The 15,953-nt window shown below is 44.2% G+C and overlaps 1 protein-coding gene across 3 annotated transcripts in view; it reads left to right on the forward strand.

Moving 5' to 3' along the window:
- elp3 (elongator acetyltransferase complex subunit 3) overlaps positions 1-13,474 on the forward strand; it is a 31,783-nt gene extending 18,309 nt beyond the window's left edge. Inside the window, exons 10-16 of one of the 3 annotated variants that reach the window (XR_009203573.1) lie at positions 8,237-8,430; positions 9,020-9,110; positions 9,185-9,250; positions 9,337-9,564; positions 12,087-12,168; positions 12,457-12,957; positions 13,116-13,474. Coding sequence is in view for 1 of the 3 variants with exons in the window: in XM_058379467.1 (XP_058235450.1) it covers positions 8,237-8,430; positions 9,020-9,110; positions 9,185-9,250; positions 9,337-9,564; positions 12,087-12,168; positions 12,457-12,533 (738 nt within the window). In the remaining 2 variants the exon portion in view is untranslated. Of the gene's footprint in view, positions 1-8,236; positions 8,431-9,019; positions 9,111-9,184; positions 9,251-9,336; positions 9,565-12,086; positions 12,169-12,456 lie in introns of all 3 variants that reach the window. The other 2 variants (XR_009203574.1, XM_058379467.1) reach the window with 2 other exon arrangements.
- Positions 13,475-15,953: the final 2,479 nt, after the last annotated feature.

Genomic DNA, 15,953 nt, shown 5'->3' on the forward strand with positions numbered 1-15,953 from the left:
CCAAAACCTTTCTCAATATATTGTACTTTCTGGCTGTGTTTGATGTAAAGTGAGACAGGACTCTGTTGGCTTTCAGTGTGAGACGTGTGTTTTTCCCTCTGTTGGATAACCTTACACAGAATTTTACTGGTTGAAGAAACACCTTCAGATTTTAGCTCCTTTTATGAAACACTTGGAGCGTCTCAGAGAGAAGAGATGGGTTAGATATCAACATTTACTTTGAACGTCATTAATCTTAACGAGCCCAAATGAATTGGACTAAACATCAGACCAGACTGAACATCTGACTAAATGGGTTGCTACATGAAAACTATTTTACTACTACATAGTAAACGACGATGTTTCATGAGCAGTGTTAGGGAAGTTAAACCTCCAGGTCCTACTAGAGGATGAAGGGAGCTCATACCATCCTCATGGAGTTCGTGCTGGAGGTCTTTTTGTGGAGCTCTGGCAGAGCTCCTGTTGATCCTCCTCGCACTAAAGAGAAGACACCCATCCTACTGCTGGGTCCTCTGTCCTCTTGTATTGGTCTCCCAGTATCTCCTACATACTCCTTAAACTGTACTGGGAGACACAACAGATCATTCTGGAGGAGCTGGACTTCCTGTTCAACCTGATTGGGTTGCAGATTCTGCCTCAGGAAGGATTAGGAGAGAGCAGATGAGGAGAGAGTGGCCACCACCTGCAAAACCATTCACTTTGTAGGGTTTGTCTTACTCTTCATGCATTAGACAGTGTAGTGTGTAATATGTATAAATGACCAACATGTTGTACTGGACTGAGTGCTTAGTGGCAGTAAAGTGGTAATGATGCAAGAGAAACGTGTGAAGAAATGTGAGAGTCTCCTGATTGTCTTTGTGCTGTCTGTGAGGTATGGGAGGAGGAGTAATGACTGGATTAGAGTTGATTCAGGACTGTTCATTAGTCTGGTCATCTGTACAGCAGCAGCTTGGGTAATGGGATCTACAGGGAAAATAATGTGTTGAAATAAAGAACCTATTTCCAATCAGAAGAGCTGCTGAAGTTTCAGTGTTTCTGTCCAGCACTGCTCCATGCATTTATGATTTTAACTGAAGGAACCTCGGTGTTGTAGGTTTTTCCGGCTCTTCTCTCGTTTCTGCTCTGAGACAGAAGGTCGATTGGTCTGCTATATTTTTCCTTCACCTCCGTCCGGCTTCTCGTGGTCCTGTGGTGTAACAGTACCTGTGTGCTCTCTCACACTGCCATGCATTTCTGCTGTAGAGTAAACAACTTGTCGATTATAAAAAAAAAAAAATCCACATCGGTCATTTTACTGTAATCAGTGTAATGGATGACATTGACCTGTGAGCCACGCGCTGACTGGCTACTGATGAAATGCAGTTTAATGATTATTAAGTGCCACATTTCTGAATGTCAGCAGTGTCACTGATCTACTGCCAGCATCTCCAGCACGATTCTCCTGCTTCGCTGATCCGAGATGTTCAAAACGACTCGAGTCACTGAGTCCATCCTCCGTCCACTCGGGTGTCTGAGACTCCTTAACTGAAATTGGATCAATCTCTCCAGGATTTTAGGAGTTCACAAATTATTAAAATTGCAGCAGATTCTCTTCCATTCATGTGTGTGAAACATGAGTACAGCTTTCACAGAAAATCCTTACAGGTGTGTCTTTACTGCTTTAAAAGAAGAATCTTGTGCTTATGATTTCATTTCAAGTTTCATATCAAGTGTTTCTGGCTGCAGCAATCACAAAAAAATCTCCACAAAATCCTGGAGAGATTGAGAAATGCTGTTTTAATGCAGACTGTACCACTCAGGACAGGATGCTCAATTACAAGCCTTACATGCTGCTATTAAGGATGGGTGTGTGTCCTGGTGATCTGACTGTAAATGAGAGCATTAAGTACAGGTGTGTCGTCAGGATCCCATCACTCAGACCTGGTTCAAGCTGATCTGTCCACAAAGGTGTCATATTCTGACCCCTTTCTATCAGAACCAGCATTAACTTCTTCAGCAGTTTGAGCAACAGTAGCTCGTCTGTTGGATCGGATCACACGGGCCAGCCTTCACTCCCCACGTGCATCATTGACCCTTGGCCGCCCATGACCCTGTCACCGGTTCACCACTGTTCCCTCCTTGGACCACTTTTGATAGATACTGACCACTGCAGACCGGGAACACCCCACAAGAGCTGCAGTTTTGGAGATGCTCTGATCCAGTGGTCTAGCCATCACAATTTGGTCCTTCATCAAACTCGCTCAAATCCTTACGCTTGTCCATTTTTCCTGCTTCTAACACATCTTCTAACTTTGAGGACAAAATGTTCACCTGCTGCCTAATATATCCCACCCACTAACAGGTGCCATGATGAGGAGATCATCAGTCTTATTCACGTCACCTGTTAGTGCTAATAATCTTATGCCTGATCGGTGTAAACAGCTACGTGTTTCAGCTGTCCACTATTGGTCAGATCACATCATTGAATCAGTGGTTAAGGCTCTGGGTTGTTCATCTGAAGGTCTGGGTTCGAGCCACAGCACTGCTGGACCCTTGAGCAAGGCCCTTATCCCTCTCTCCTCTCTGCTGTATCATTAGCTTACCCTGTGCTCACACCCCAACTTTCTTCTTCTTCTTCTTCTTCTTCTTGCTGACAGACTACAAATCTAGGTTTCTGTTCCGTTCCTTCAAAGGCAGCTGACGAAACCCTGAAACCTGCAGAGGTGCAATTTCTGACTCGAGTTATCAGAAAGTGCCTTCAGACAGTTTTTCAAAAAAAAACTTGAGGCAGAAATGAGTGTGAATAGAGCTTTCTTTCTAAAAGCTGATGTAACATCTTCATCTCGAGTCAGTCCAGGTTTCAGAGTAGACCTCAGGAGTCACTGCTCTGAACTTTGACCTCCAAAGCAATTAAACAAATGACTACAGATATCAGCTGCTGTTTGTGTCTCTCTATGCGACACTGATACGAGTCGCAACTCCCGTCATGAAAAACCGACCAGAGATCATTGTTCAGTGTGACCCGGTGGCGTCCGGATGTGGGCGTGTCCGGTGATGGGGCAGAGTTGAGAAAAGTTTATGCGACTCTTGATGGGAGTGAGGACAGTAGAGGTCATGTGATCTGTGACACACGCTGCTTCTCCTTCATCTCGTGTGATATGATGCAGATAAACACCGCTGAATTTTAGACACACAATCTCCCTCCAGAGTGATTCACTTCCACAGCGATGCTAGTTGCTCCACCCACTGACGAACATTATTACTGACTACATCATAGTACAAAGACTGGAGTGTGTGTGAATGCAGCTTTAGAAACAGGGTTTATTGTATCTCATCCGGAGAGAGATATTAGATCAGTGCACCTGTATGTAAGATATTTTCCACATAATTTGCTAGTTTTGAGAGAACGACACACTCCCCACCTTCATCAGCACTACACCATAATTAATCATCAAAGCGCACAGGTTTTTTCCCCGCCGCTTCTTTTCTCCGCTCCGCTCTCTCTCAGCTCGGGGTGTGAGAGCCGTACGCCTCTGACGTCTCTCTGATGCAATCGCTCACTCGGCCTCCAGCGCCGCAGCGGGGCATCGTCGTGTCTCCTGTTCAGCAGCTCAGAAAAAGAATAAGCTCCTTCAGCAAGTCCAGATGAGACTTTTATGCATATTCCATACACGCCGCTCGGCACTTCTCCCTATCAGCTCACGCTCAACATTTAAAAGCTTAAGCCGAGCTCCTTAAAAAAAGCAAAAACCTCCCCAGAAGGAGATGATGTTAGATCTGAGTAAATGCAGCGAGACTCTTTGTACATATTTAACATCTCTGTAACACCTCATTAATAAGCGATCCTGCAGGAGGATGGAATTATATCGGAAACCGTTACAGTATGAAGAGTCAATAAAGGAGAAAGGGATAAATAGAAACCACATTTTAAACTCTTCTGAATGTTTATACTCATGTAAAGCTTCTTTGAGACGATGTTTATGGTTGAAGCTGCTATACATGTTGAACTGAATTGAATAAGGGATTATTTATCAGTATGATAATCTATTAATAATAATAATTATTTGATAATACTAATAATTGCTTGATAAGGATTTTTACACTCAGTGACCTCAAATCCGTTTCAAATCTAAAAGCAAACATATTTAGAAAAGAAGAAAAAGATTTCGGAGAAGAAAGAAAACTCTAAAGTGATCCTCGCTGTGCCTCCACACTACTTTTGGAAAATTCCACCCCCTCGGTACGCAGTAGGTAATTGGCACGCAGCAGGCATGACGGAGGAATGGAAATGAAGTGGCGAGCGGCGCGCTGTGCCGAGGAGGGGTCGGCGGGGGACTCTTTTATGGCACGAGGCGGTGTCCAGCTGTGACGCATTGCTTCACGTTATCAGGGGGTCCATTACGGGAAATGAATCGAGCGCGTTTGACTGGGGGCTTCATTAGCAAAGAATGAAGATGCAATCTGCGAGGCCACCGTGCGTGCCGGCTCCCTGAGAAAGCCTGCGTGTTAAACAGCAGCACAGAGCGCTCACGGGAACAACAGGTTCTCCCCCTAAGCGCCCTGTTCTTCTTCTACCGCCTCTGTCTACTCATTTCACTAACTGTGTAAGTATGTGTGTGTGTGTGTGTGTTTTAATTATCATTAGGGACAAAAAGCCGTTTGAGACGTTTCAAATGAAATCCGTGGCAGGCGAAGAGAAAGAGTGAATCTTCATCCTGTCTTCATCATTCATAAACACTTTATCCTCATCACACACACACATTAAGAAAAAGCAATTTTGAGTAATTAATCCACCTTTTTTGTTCTTGGATTAAACCAGAAAACTCCCAGGAAACCCAAGTGGATGCTGGGAAAAGATGTGAATTTATATATATACTATAATTTATATTTATATATACACTACTCACAAAAGTTAAGGATATTTGGCTTTTGGGTGAAATTTATGGAAAATGTAAAAAGTTCACACTACAGTGATATTATATCATGAAAGTAGGGCATTTAAGTAGAAGCATGCAATGGTGATTTCCTCATCTCAAACAATTTATTGAAACAAAAGCCAACAACAGTGGAGGGTATACCACAACAAAAAATCTCAATGTCTCAATAATTTGTCATGTGCCCTTGACCATCAATTACAGCTTGACAACGACGTCTCATGCTGTTCACAAGTCGACTTATTGTCTGCTGAGGCATGGCATTCCACTCTTCTTGAAGGGCGGCCCTCAGGTCATTGAGGTTCTGGGGTGCAGGGTTACGAGCCTCTACACGGCGACTCGGCTGATCCCAGAGGTTTTCTATGGGATTCAGGTCTGGAGAAAGTGCAGGCCACTCCATCTGAGGTACCCCAGCCTCCAGCAGTTCCCTAATGATGCGACCTCGATGAGCTGGAGCATTGTCGTCCATGATGATGAAATTAGGCCTGTGTTGTTCATGCAGGGGCACAATGACTGGATTAATGATGTTATTCAGGTAGGATTGGCTTGTCACTGTACCATTCACAAGATGTAGAGCAGTTCTGTATTGAGTAGACACACCTGCCCAGACTGTAACACCACCACAACAGTGGCTGATGCATAGCGCTCTCCTTGACGTCTCCAACATCGTTGGCGGCCATAATTTCTGCTCAACGTGAATCAACTTTCATCATAGAACAGCACTGAGGCCCACTGGTCCCTCGTCCAGTATAAATGCTCCCTGGCCCGACGCCTGTGCCTGGTGGTGTGGTCAGGTACCCTTGCAGGTCGTCTAGCACGCAGACCACGCTGATGTAAACGGTTTTGAATGGTCTGATGTGACACTTGAATGCCACTCAACTCCAGGCACATTTAAGGGAGGTGAGAGGCACCCATCATCCGGTTCCACAGGGCACTGTTAACAATGAAGCGGTCATCAACATGGGATGTGGTCAAAGGACGTCCACTTCTATGCCTTTCTGTGACTCTTCCAGTCTCTCTGTATCTCTGTCCCAACCTGCTGATGACACTCTGTGACACTCTGTGACACTCTAAGCTCAGAGGCCACTTCCCTCTGAGAACATCCTGTTTGAAGCCTCACAATGGTGAGGTTCTGTTGATCAGTGGTTAGGTGTGGTCTTGGTCTCATGATGTCAGAATGTGAACAGCATGATGAAGAGGACTGTTTAAATACCAATTCTAACTGAACCAGAACATTTATTGGTGGATTCATGGATCAAACACCATTTGTTAATTTTGCCGTTAAGCACCTTGTTAGAGAACAGCAAGTTCTGCAGAAAGTACTGAAACACTGAACAGCTGGACATGTGCATTCAAAAGTGTAGAGAAGGTCAAATTAAGTTCACCTGTAAAGGTTATAGTGCATTTTAGGTGCATCCTGAAATTTCACCCGAAAGCCCAATATCCTTAACTTTTTATGAGTAGTGTACATATATATATATATATATGTGTATATATTATTTTAATAATTATTTTTTAGATTACTGTAATTAACTAATATTAATTCATATTTTTAGATTTTATATTTGTAATGAATATGTATTTAATGAATAAGTATTTATTTTTTTAAATTAATATAATAAATATTTTTTTTAATATTAATAGTTAATTAAAATTAATCCTTTTGTTTTGTTTTATTTCCTAAAAGTGGCTCTAGATATGAAGCCCTGCAGAAATATTAACCACCTGCCATAAATAATTAGGTGTAATATTGAAACTTGATTAGTTTCCACCCCAATTACAAAATTGGTTCATTTATTTATTTATTTATTCAGAATTAAAACAACCTATTATTAGAAATAAAATACCAATTACTCGTGATTAGTTCCGGAAGCAGAAAGGGAGCTAACAAGAACGCTTTCAGTGTGATGTCATTGCTCTGACAGGAAGTGGAACAGGATATCAGTGTCATTTATTTATTTCTTTATTTAGCCAACAGCCGATGCGATTTGTATTCCTGCTGTTCCTTCCTCAGACAGACGTTTTTATCTCCGTTTATTTTCCTCATTAATTCACGTCTTCAAGATCCTAATCTACTGAGTGTCTTTTCTATAAATCCACTATAAGCAGCGTGTGCTGGTTTGCTGGTTTCTACCAGTCATATTCTTTATTTTTCTCCTGAAGTGTGAATTTTCCTTTTCCAGATATTCGTACCCAATGCCAGCTTGGAGCTGATCTGTGTTGTTAGTGTGCTGGAGGTTTGTCTCTGGTGTGAGCTTCTCCAAATAAACAGCAGTATCAGAGCCATGTAGCTCCATTAGGAGGTGTGTCAGAGCGAGGAGAAGGGAGATTAATGGCTGCATGCATTGGTCTCTAACCCTGACGCTCCTGCCCGCTCCTATCAGTCTCCTCTCAGCGCCCCGTCTGCAGAGCCCCGCCCGCCTCACCTCACCCGCGTCACCCACCAGTGCCGACATCTGTTTATCTCTCTCCTTCAACCTTCCCCCTCGCTCTCTCCCGCTCTGTTTTTCTGTCTCCTGAGGGGGAGAGGAACCTGTCACTGCTATCTCCAGAACCCGGGCTCTGGTGAAGGCAGCCGCTCAGGTGGGCGATAATGGAATCCCATTAGACTCCTGCAGCACCCGCTTCACACTTATCAGAGTCCATGCAGGCTCCTGCACTCGTTCCCTATAAATACATTCACAAAATAATAGTAATAATAAGTAAATACACAAAGACTCTGGTAATATGTTTCCCAGAGAGAGAAGAGTAGATTCAAACACACCACAGGTCGCAGGCTTTAACCGGTTTGGACAAACCCAATTAAAGACACGCTGACATTGTCATTTCAGTTGCAGTGGTTCAATCATCATTATCGTGGTCTGACACACGAAGCTGCTTAATGGAGAGTGGAATAACAAATGCTTACACACACACACACACACACGCGCTGCATCATCTGCCGTCTGCTTTAAAAAGAACTATGACACGCTCACACACGGACACCCGAAAGCACAAGTCTCACTATTAATCTTTCCACAAGCAGACTTTCTGTAAACGCAGAGCCACAGCTCGAATTAATGACTGAAGCACGTCAGGCACACGGGCGCTCGCTCCACTAAGCACCAGCATCATCAGACGTTCCGTGGCAGACACAGTGGCTGCTTTGTCTTCTGCTCCATCAGTCTTCAAAAGACAGATTCAGGATATTTAGCAGACTGAATGATTCGGAGCTTCACTCTCACACCTGAAATAGCGAGTATTAGAACGTCAGTGAGGTCTGCTAAACAGCTCAGGGTTTTTTTTTCCCTAGTCTAACGAGACTTTCTTCTCGTCCTGTCCAGGAATTCTTCGAGAACCCGGCGTTCCGGCCGGACGGACTGAAGCTCTACCCGACGTTAGTGATCCGGGGGACGGGTCTGTACGAGCTCTGGAAGACGGGACGCTACAAGAGCTACTCGCCCAGCACTCTGGTGGACCTGGTGGCCCGCATCCTGGCGCTGGTGCCACCCTGGACCCGAGTGTACCGTGTGCAGAGGTAGTAAAGGATCTGGTTATGATTATACTCCTCTTATAGAGAGCATAGTTTACTTGGTTCACACAGAAGCCACATTACACTATCCATGACAGCATCAAATATAATAAAGGGCTCTCTGGTTGAGAGTTGAGATCAGTGTCTTAGAGTGTATAACATGATGCCCATCAGTCAGAGAACAATCAAGAACCACCAAAAAGAGCAGATTTTCTAAAGAATTCTAGGGAATTTCACACACTAAGTAACACAGTTCCCATCATGCATTGCTATCCAGGTCGGCCCGTTGGGTCGGACTGCTCTCTCATTAAGACTGAACCTGAGCAGCTGTACAGAAATCTAAACCTTCAGGATATTAATTTAACCCAAATGAGAGAGTCTTGAAATGATGATGATATGAGGAAGAAACCTTGAGAGGAACCAGACTCAGAACTGAACTCATCCTCATCTGACCCCAGAGGATGAGATTATTAATCATTTACATTCTGTACTAAATGGACAAAAAAGTGTTAATTTTAGTTGTCAGCTGTTTTGTTGGAGTGTTCACTGATGAAGGTTTGAGAGTAAAGCTGATGGAGTATGATGTTCCTCTCAGGGACATCCCCATGCCTCTAGTCACCTCCGGTGTGGAACACGGCAACCTGCGAGAGCTGGCACTGGCACGAATGAAGGACATGGGAAGCGAGGTGACCTGAACTCATTTTAACATCATTTTAATAAAGCTGTTGAGCAATTTTCTAAACGTTCCTCATTCCTTCAGTGTCGAGATGTGAGAACCAGAGAGGTGGGAATCCAGGAGATCCATCATAAATTGCGACCTTACCAGGTAATTATTACTTTAACACCTTTCTCTCAATACATTCAGGACTCAGGACTGGTCTGTATGAAGTCACTGCTCGATGCTGCGTGCAGGTGGAGCTGATCAGACGAGACTACGTGGCTAACGGAGGCTGGGAGACCTTCCTGTCGTACGAGGATCCCGAGCAGGACATCCTGATCGGCTTGCTGAGGCTCCGCCGCTGCTCACCGCAGTCTTTCAGGCCGGAGCTCAAGGGCGCGGTGTCGATTGTGCGTGAGCTGCACGTGTACGGCAGCGTGGTTCCCGTCAGCAGCCGAGATCCCAGCAAGTTCCAGCACCAGGTAGGAAAAAGAGGTTTTGGTTTTATCTGCTCTAATGCTGTCCGGCACTCACTGGACGGCTGTCAGAGGTCTGTCAGGATCACAGGACGATTCTGAATTTTAAGAACAAATAAAAACAGGAGATTAGAGATGGATGTGTTTCACTTCCTCTAGGAGGGGTTTTATGATTGTTGCAGCTAAAAATGCTTGATGTTGCTGCAGCCATTTTTAAAATTTCTGATTGGTGAAATCACAAGCACAGGATTGGACCACGGAGCAATAGAAGAAGGTGGCCTGGTCACTTTCCAGAGGAACACGTGGCATCAGGATGCACTGTGGAAGAAGGCGAGCCGGCGGAGGCAGTGTCATGCTTTGGTCAATGTTCTGCTGGGAAACCTTGGGTCCTGCCGTCCATGTGGATGTTCCTTTGACACGTACCACCTACCTAAGCATTGTTCCAGACCATCTACACCCTTTCATGGAAACGGTATTCCCTGATGGCTGTGGCTAATAATCAGGATAACGCAGAAATGGTTCAGGAATGGTTTGATGAGTTTGAGGTGTTGACTTGATCCAATCCAGCATCTGTGGGATGTGCGGGACAAAGAAATCCAATCCATGGAGGCCCCACCTCACAACTTACAGGACTTAAAGGATCTGCTGCTAACATCTTGGTGCCAGATACCACAGCACACCTTCAGGGATCTAGTGGAGTCCATGCCTTGACGGGTCAGGGCTGTTTTGTCAGGAAAAGGGGAGCAATGAAATATTAGGCAGGTGGTCATAATGTTATGGTTGATCGGTATATAAGCATATAAACCAGTTTTCAGACTTATGGTCAGGTTTCTGTGCAGCTTATCTGATCTGCTGACCTCACCCATCATCATAACCGTTTACACCGTAACCAGCCATCATAAAGAAAAGTAAACAAAGTCCAGTTTATCTGTGATGATGAGCAAATTGTCTCCCTGTGCTGAAAAAGGGGCAGGAGGAAAGAGGATAAAAGAGCGACTGTCAGGTCCGGTGAATGTCCTCATTTTCTTGTGATCACTGAAACACTGCCAACGAAATATTTTTTATTTTAAGATATGTCTTAAATCTTATATTTGCTCTCTAACATGACTATATTTTCTACCAGCTCTATATTTTTCTCCTCCATTGTTTGTTTCCCCAGCTTGCGATCTGATTGGTCAGGAGGGAAAATCGGCACTCGGCGTCACATGGCGCTTGTCTGATAATTCAGAAAGCAGTCCACTGTGGAATGCAGAGTGTTTTTATATTCTTCACTACTTAACTAGTTAAAGTGTCTAGCCTCGGGTCGCAGGTTCTGCTCCATCTTTAGGACGGTGTTTAATATCATGACACACTGCAGCTAGTAATGGCTTTAAACTGATTGATGAAGGGATGCTTATGGTGTCCAGGAAACTAGTTGTTGCTGCTGCATCCGGTTTGAGGTAAAGGAGAGGTTTAGATCATTATTAAGTCTATTCAGCAGTTACTGTGTTGATGGACGTCATCTTCTGTGGTCAGTTAAACAGCTCCAACACATTATCAAATTAGAGCACAGCCGTGCGTGTCCAGGATTTTATTATATAAATACACAGATCAGGCATAACATTATGACCACTGCCAGGTGCCGTGAATAAGACTGATGATCTCCTCATCATGGCACCTGTTAGTGGGTGGGATATATTAGGCAGCAAAGTGAACATTTTCTCCTCAAAGTTGATGTTAGAAACAGGAAAAATGGACAGGACGGGTCAGGACTGTTTTGGCAGCAAAAGGAGGTCCAACACAAAATTAGGCAGGTGGTCATAATGTTATGCCAGTGTACATTTCCAATTTTGTTGAGAATTCGAGTGTTGGTCCAGTGTTGGTCATGTGATTCTATCTTTCTTCATCAGAAAAAAGCTCATGAACAACACAACCATATCGACTCATTATATTAAAAAATGTTTGTATTATTTTGGTGCTACTGTGTGTAGTGAGGCTCCTGACCTCTTCTGTGTCCCTCAGCGTTCCTCTGCCACATGCTAGAGGTGTGTAATGGAAAATAATGAAAACACACTTTACTTCCTGAACAAGTGCAGCCCCGAGCACCAGCCCCGAGCACCAGCCCCGAGCACCAGCCCCGAGCACCAGACCCGAGCTGTGTTGATGTCTCAGGTTCTCAGGCTGCGCTTCCTGCTCCACGTTTACGTGAAGCTGCTCCATTTCAGCGTGAAAGCCTCCTGAATCCCAGCAGCTCGGATCTGTTGTGTTCTGGTGGAAAGTCCAGGAATAAAAGTTGCAGTAAATAGACAGGATATTTCTGTAGATATTTCAATCTTGAGGCTAATATTTGCAGGTGGGATTTCTTAGCTGGAGGAACATTTGACAATTTGTGCATTCCTGAGAAATCAATTTCCATAAGCCGTGTGAAATCCTCGGAGAGGAAAACATAAAGGTTTTGATATTGTGGTGCTTCGGTTTTCCCCTTACGTGCGGCTCGGTATTAATCCCTTTTTGTGTGTGTGTGTGTGTGTGTGTGTGTGTGTGTGCAGGGTTTCGGGATGATGCTGATGGAGGAGGCAGAGAGAATCGCCAGAGACGAACACGGCTCTTCCAAACTGGCCGTTATCTCAGGTACTGAGAGTAAACTCTTAGCGTTTGTCTTCTATTAGCAAGCTTTCCTTTCATCATCGTCTCCCATCGTCCTCGCGCCCGCGCCGAATAAACCCTCCTGCACTCTGAAATCAGCTGCACGGCTGAGATAATGGCGCAGAGGGAAGAAGAGTTTCTCTCTCATTATCATGCAGGTTTACACACCGGGATTAAAGTCAGGATCGGCGCTCTAGCCCTCTGAATGAATGAAACAATGTGTTATCGCAGATGTGTGTGTGTGTTGAGTTTGTGTCTATTTCTTGCTTTCAGGTGTAGGCACGAGGAATTATTACAGGAAGATGGGGTACGAGCTGGAGGGGCCGTACATGGTCAAACGCCTGGACTGAAAGAACAGAGATTTCTGTCAGCTTCACACAGGAGGAGACACATATTATATTGTGTGTGTGTGTGTGGATGTGTGGGGGGTTTGGCTTGTAGTATGTGTGTTGGTGTGTGTGAGTGAATGTTTGGGTAGGTGGGTGTGATTGTGTGTATGTGTGTGTATGGGTAGGTGCATTGAGTGTGCGTTTTTGTGGGTAGGTGTGTGTGTGTGTGTGTGGATGGTGGGTTTGGTTTATGGTGTGTGTGTGCTTTGGTTTGTGTGATTGTGTGTTTGAGAGATTGTGTGGGTAGGTGTGTGTGATTGAGTGTGCGTTTTTGTGGGTAGGTGTGTGTGTGTGTGTGGGGTAGGTGGGTGTGTGATTGTGTGTGTGTGGGTTTGGTTTGTGTGTATGTGTGTGATTGTGTGTGTTTGAGAAATTGTGTGGGTAGGTGTGTGATTTTGTGTGTGTGTGTGTTTTTGTGGGTAGGGGTGAGTGTGTGTGTGAGAAATTGTGTGGGTAGGTGTGTGATTTTGTGTGTGTGTGTGTGTGTGTGTGTTTTGGTGGGTGGGGGTGTGTGTGTGTGTGTGTGAGAAATTGTGTGGGTAGGTGTGTGATTTTGTGGGTAGGGGTGAGTGTGTGTGTGTGTGTGTGTGTGTGTGTGTGAGAAATTGTGTGGGTGGGTGTGTGATTTTGTGTGTGTGTGTGTGTGTTTTTGTGGGTAGGGGTGAGTGTGTGTGTGTGTGTGAAATTGTGTGGGTAGGTGTGTGATTTTGTGTGTGTGTGTTTTTGTGGGTAGGGGTGAGTGTGTGTGTGAGAAATTGTGTGGGTAGGTGTGTGATTTTGTGTGTGTGTGTGTGTTTTTGTGGGTAGGGGTGAGTGTGTGTGTGTGAGAGAGAGAGACTGACAGGAAGTGATCAGAGGAAGATACAGTGTGATGCGACATTCAGGATTCAGATTTGTATAAATAGAAATTTTGTTTTAAGAAATAAAGAATATTTATCTCAGCTGGTGTTCTGATTGAATATTGATATTAATTCCATGTTACTCATCCAAGGAAAAAAGAAGTCTACGCAAAACTGGGAGATTAAACTCGGATGTTATCACACACACACACACACACACACACACACCTATCGTGTGTAGCATCGATACAATAAACATCATAAAGACATTAAAAGGTGGCAGCAGCAGCGTCTACAGTCTGAACCTGGGAGTCATGTGGAATGAAATTGCCTTCATCTTGTTAGCAATAAAAGCCTCTGATTTTTCACTGAATCTGCGTCGGGTCCCGTTGCCATGCCGCCAATTTCCATCAGAAGTCTCCCGGGGTGGCGAGGCATCGTTTCTTCGTGGGAGAGCTCATGATATCTGTTGATGGCTTTTTGCTGCTTCATTTAACATCGCAATACCCAATTATGTCTGTGTCTCAGGCGCCGTGAGTCAAGGTGTCACTCCGGTGATGAGTGAACCGCCTCGAAATCCGCTCGTCTGGGGTGCGGGGTCTGGCCCCTGAAAAATAAGCTCCAGTAAACTGGAAACAGGGCGTGGCCGGTCTTTTCTGGTGACTTGTAGCGTGTGATTAAAACGAACGCTCTGAGCTCGTCATTTTCCTGCACGGGCTCGCGGCAGTGACTTTACTTTAAGTGTCGCGCGATCTGTCTTCTGATTCGTCAGCTGATCCCCGTGTGACCTTCGACCCCAGAATTCATAGATAATGGAGTTGGATGAGTGTTTCAGCAGATGGATGGATGCTCCGGGAGAAGGTGCTGTGCGTTTGTTTGATCTGCAAACTAGTGGAGCGGAAGGGAAAGGGCGTGGGGGTAAATGCCATGGATGAGAGGTGTTTAAGAGGCGGGGCAGAGGGCAGAATGGTACACCACTCCATGCAGTTTTGTTTTATTTGCGCTGTCGCTGGTTCTTTTTTTTCTTTCTCTTGATCACTGAGGTCTATTAGCTGGAGAATCGGCTCGGAGGTTAAATAAAAATAAAGGTGTGTTCATAATGTCTAGGCTTCAGATTTACATTTCTGGCATTTAGCAGACGCTCTTATCCAGAACCACTTACATTTTTATCACATTTTATACAACTCAACAATTAAGGGCCTTGCTCAGGGGCCCAGCAATGGCAGCTTGGTGGTCCTGGGATTCAAACTAACAATCTTCTGGTCAGTAGTCCAACACCTTAACCACTACGCTACCACATAGATTATAACTTTAAGTGTAAAACTAAGAGGCAAAACTCTAATCCTAACTCCACATTATGAAAAATAAACTAAACCTACATCACGACTGGCCATTTAAATGACTATTATGACATCATCATATGAAGAACTGCTGTGTATTCCAGATGTAAGAGCAGGTCCTTCACTAAATTCCCAGGGATCCAGCTCAATCCTCACCCCGGTGAAGAATATAGCAAAGTACCAAAAGAAAAAAAGATTTAAAAAATGGCTTGAAATCAGTGATCCAATCAGAACAGACGGACATTTTAGATTTGGGTGCAATGCTTAGTGTAAAACTAGGGGGCGTAACAGGTATTAACACATACAATAACCACTTATCTAATACTAATCACAATCCACATCTAACTCAACATTATGATAATGAACTAAACCTACATCACGACTGGCCAATCGAATGACCAGCAGGAGAATTGTTTATGACATCATTATAGATAGAACTGTTATGCTAAGTCTGTAATGAACTCCAGATACTACACTGACCGATTACTTCCTGTTGAAGAAAGGTCATTATCAACAGTTCAGTGTCCAGTGTCACCCAAATGAGGATGAGGTTCCATTCTCTCTTGAGGTTTCTTCCTCATATCATCTCAGGGAGTTTTTCCTCACCACCTTCATCACCTCAGGCTTCTCATTAGGGATACATGTTTTCTCCGTCGAGTTATACAGCCCACTCCTGAGATCCCAGTGTTCTGAGTTTCCAGTGTGACTAAGCTTTTAATTCCTCCTGATTTTTATTACAGTGGAACCTTAGTATATGAATTTAATACGTTCTTAATGAGAAAATTCAAATTGTGAAACAAATGTTCCCATAAGAAATAACATAAATGCAGATAATCCGTTCCAGCCGCCCAAAAATATGACCACTATGACCAATATGAAGCGTATGGAAACTGTATGGCTACAAAGAACTGACCCAAGCCAAGCATTCCATCTCACAGGAAGTCGTGCCACCAAGCTTGGGCTAAAAATAGAACAGATCAATTCTTTTTAGTGCAAAAATTGGTAAGGGAAGGTGTTCATATGCTGAGGTTCCGCTGTATTTGCTTCACAGTCAGATAGATTTGAGAAATTTCAGGGTGTAAAGATATTCTTAGTGAATTTTATTTTTTTTTAAAAACATTAGATTCTTGTCTCTTCCCCATGTTGATATATGATCACTCAACCCAAAGAAAGCGCTTTGGATCCAAGCAGATTTATTCTGG

Source organism: Hemibagrus wyckioides, linkage group LG25 (assembly GCF_019097595.1).
Source record: "Hemibagrus wyckioides isolate EC202008001 linkage group LG25, SWU_Hwy_1.0, whole genome shotgun sequence".
In the NCBI taxonomy this organism is placed as follows: Eukaryota; Metazoa; Chordata; class Actinopteri; order Siluriformes; family Bagridae; genus Hemibagrus; species Hemibagrus wyckioides.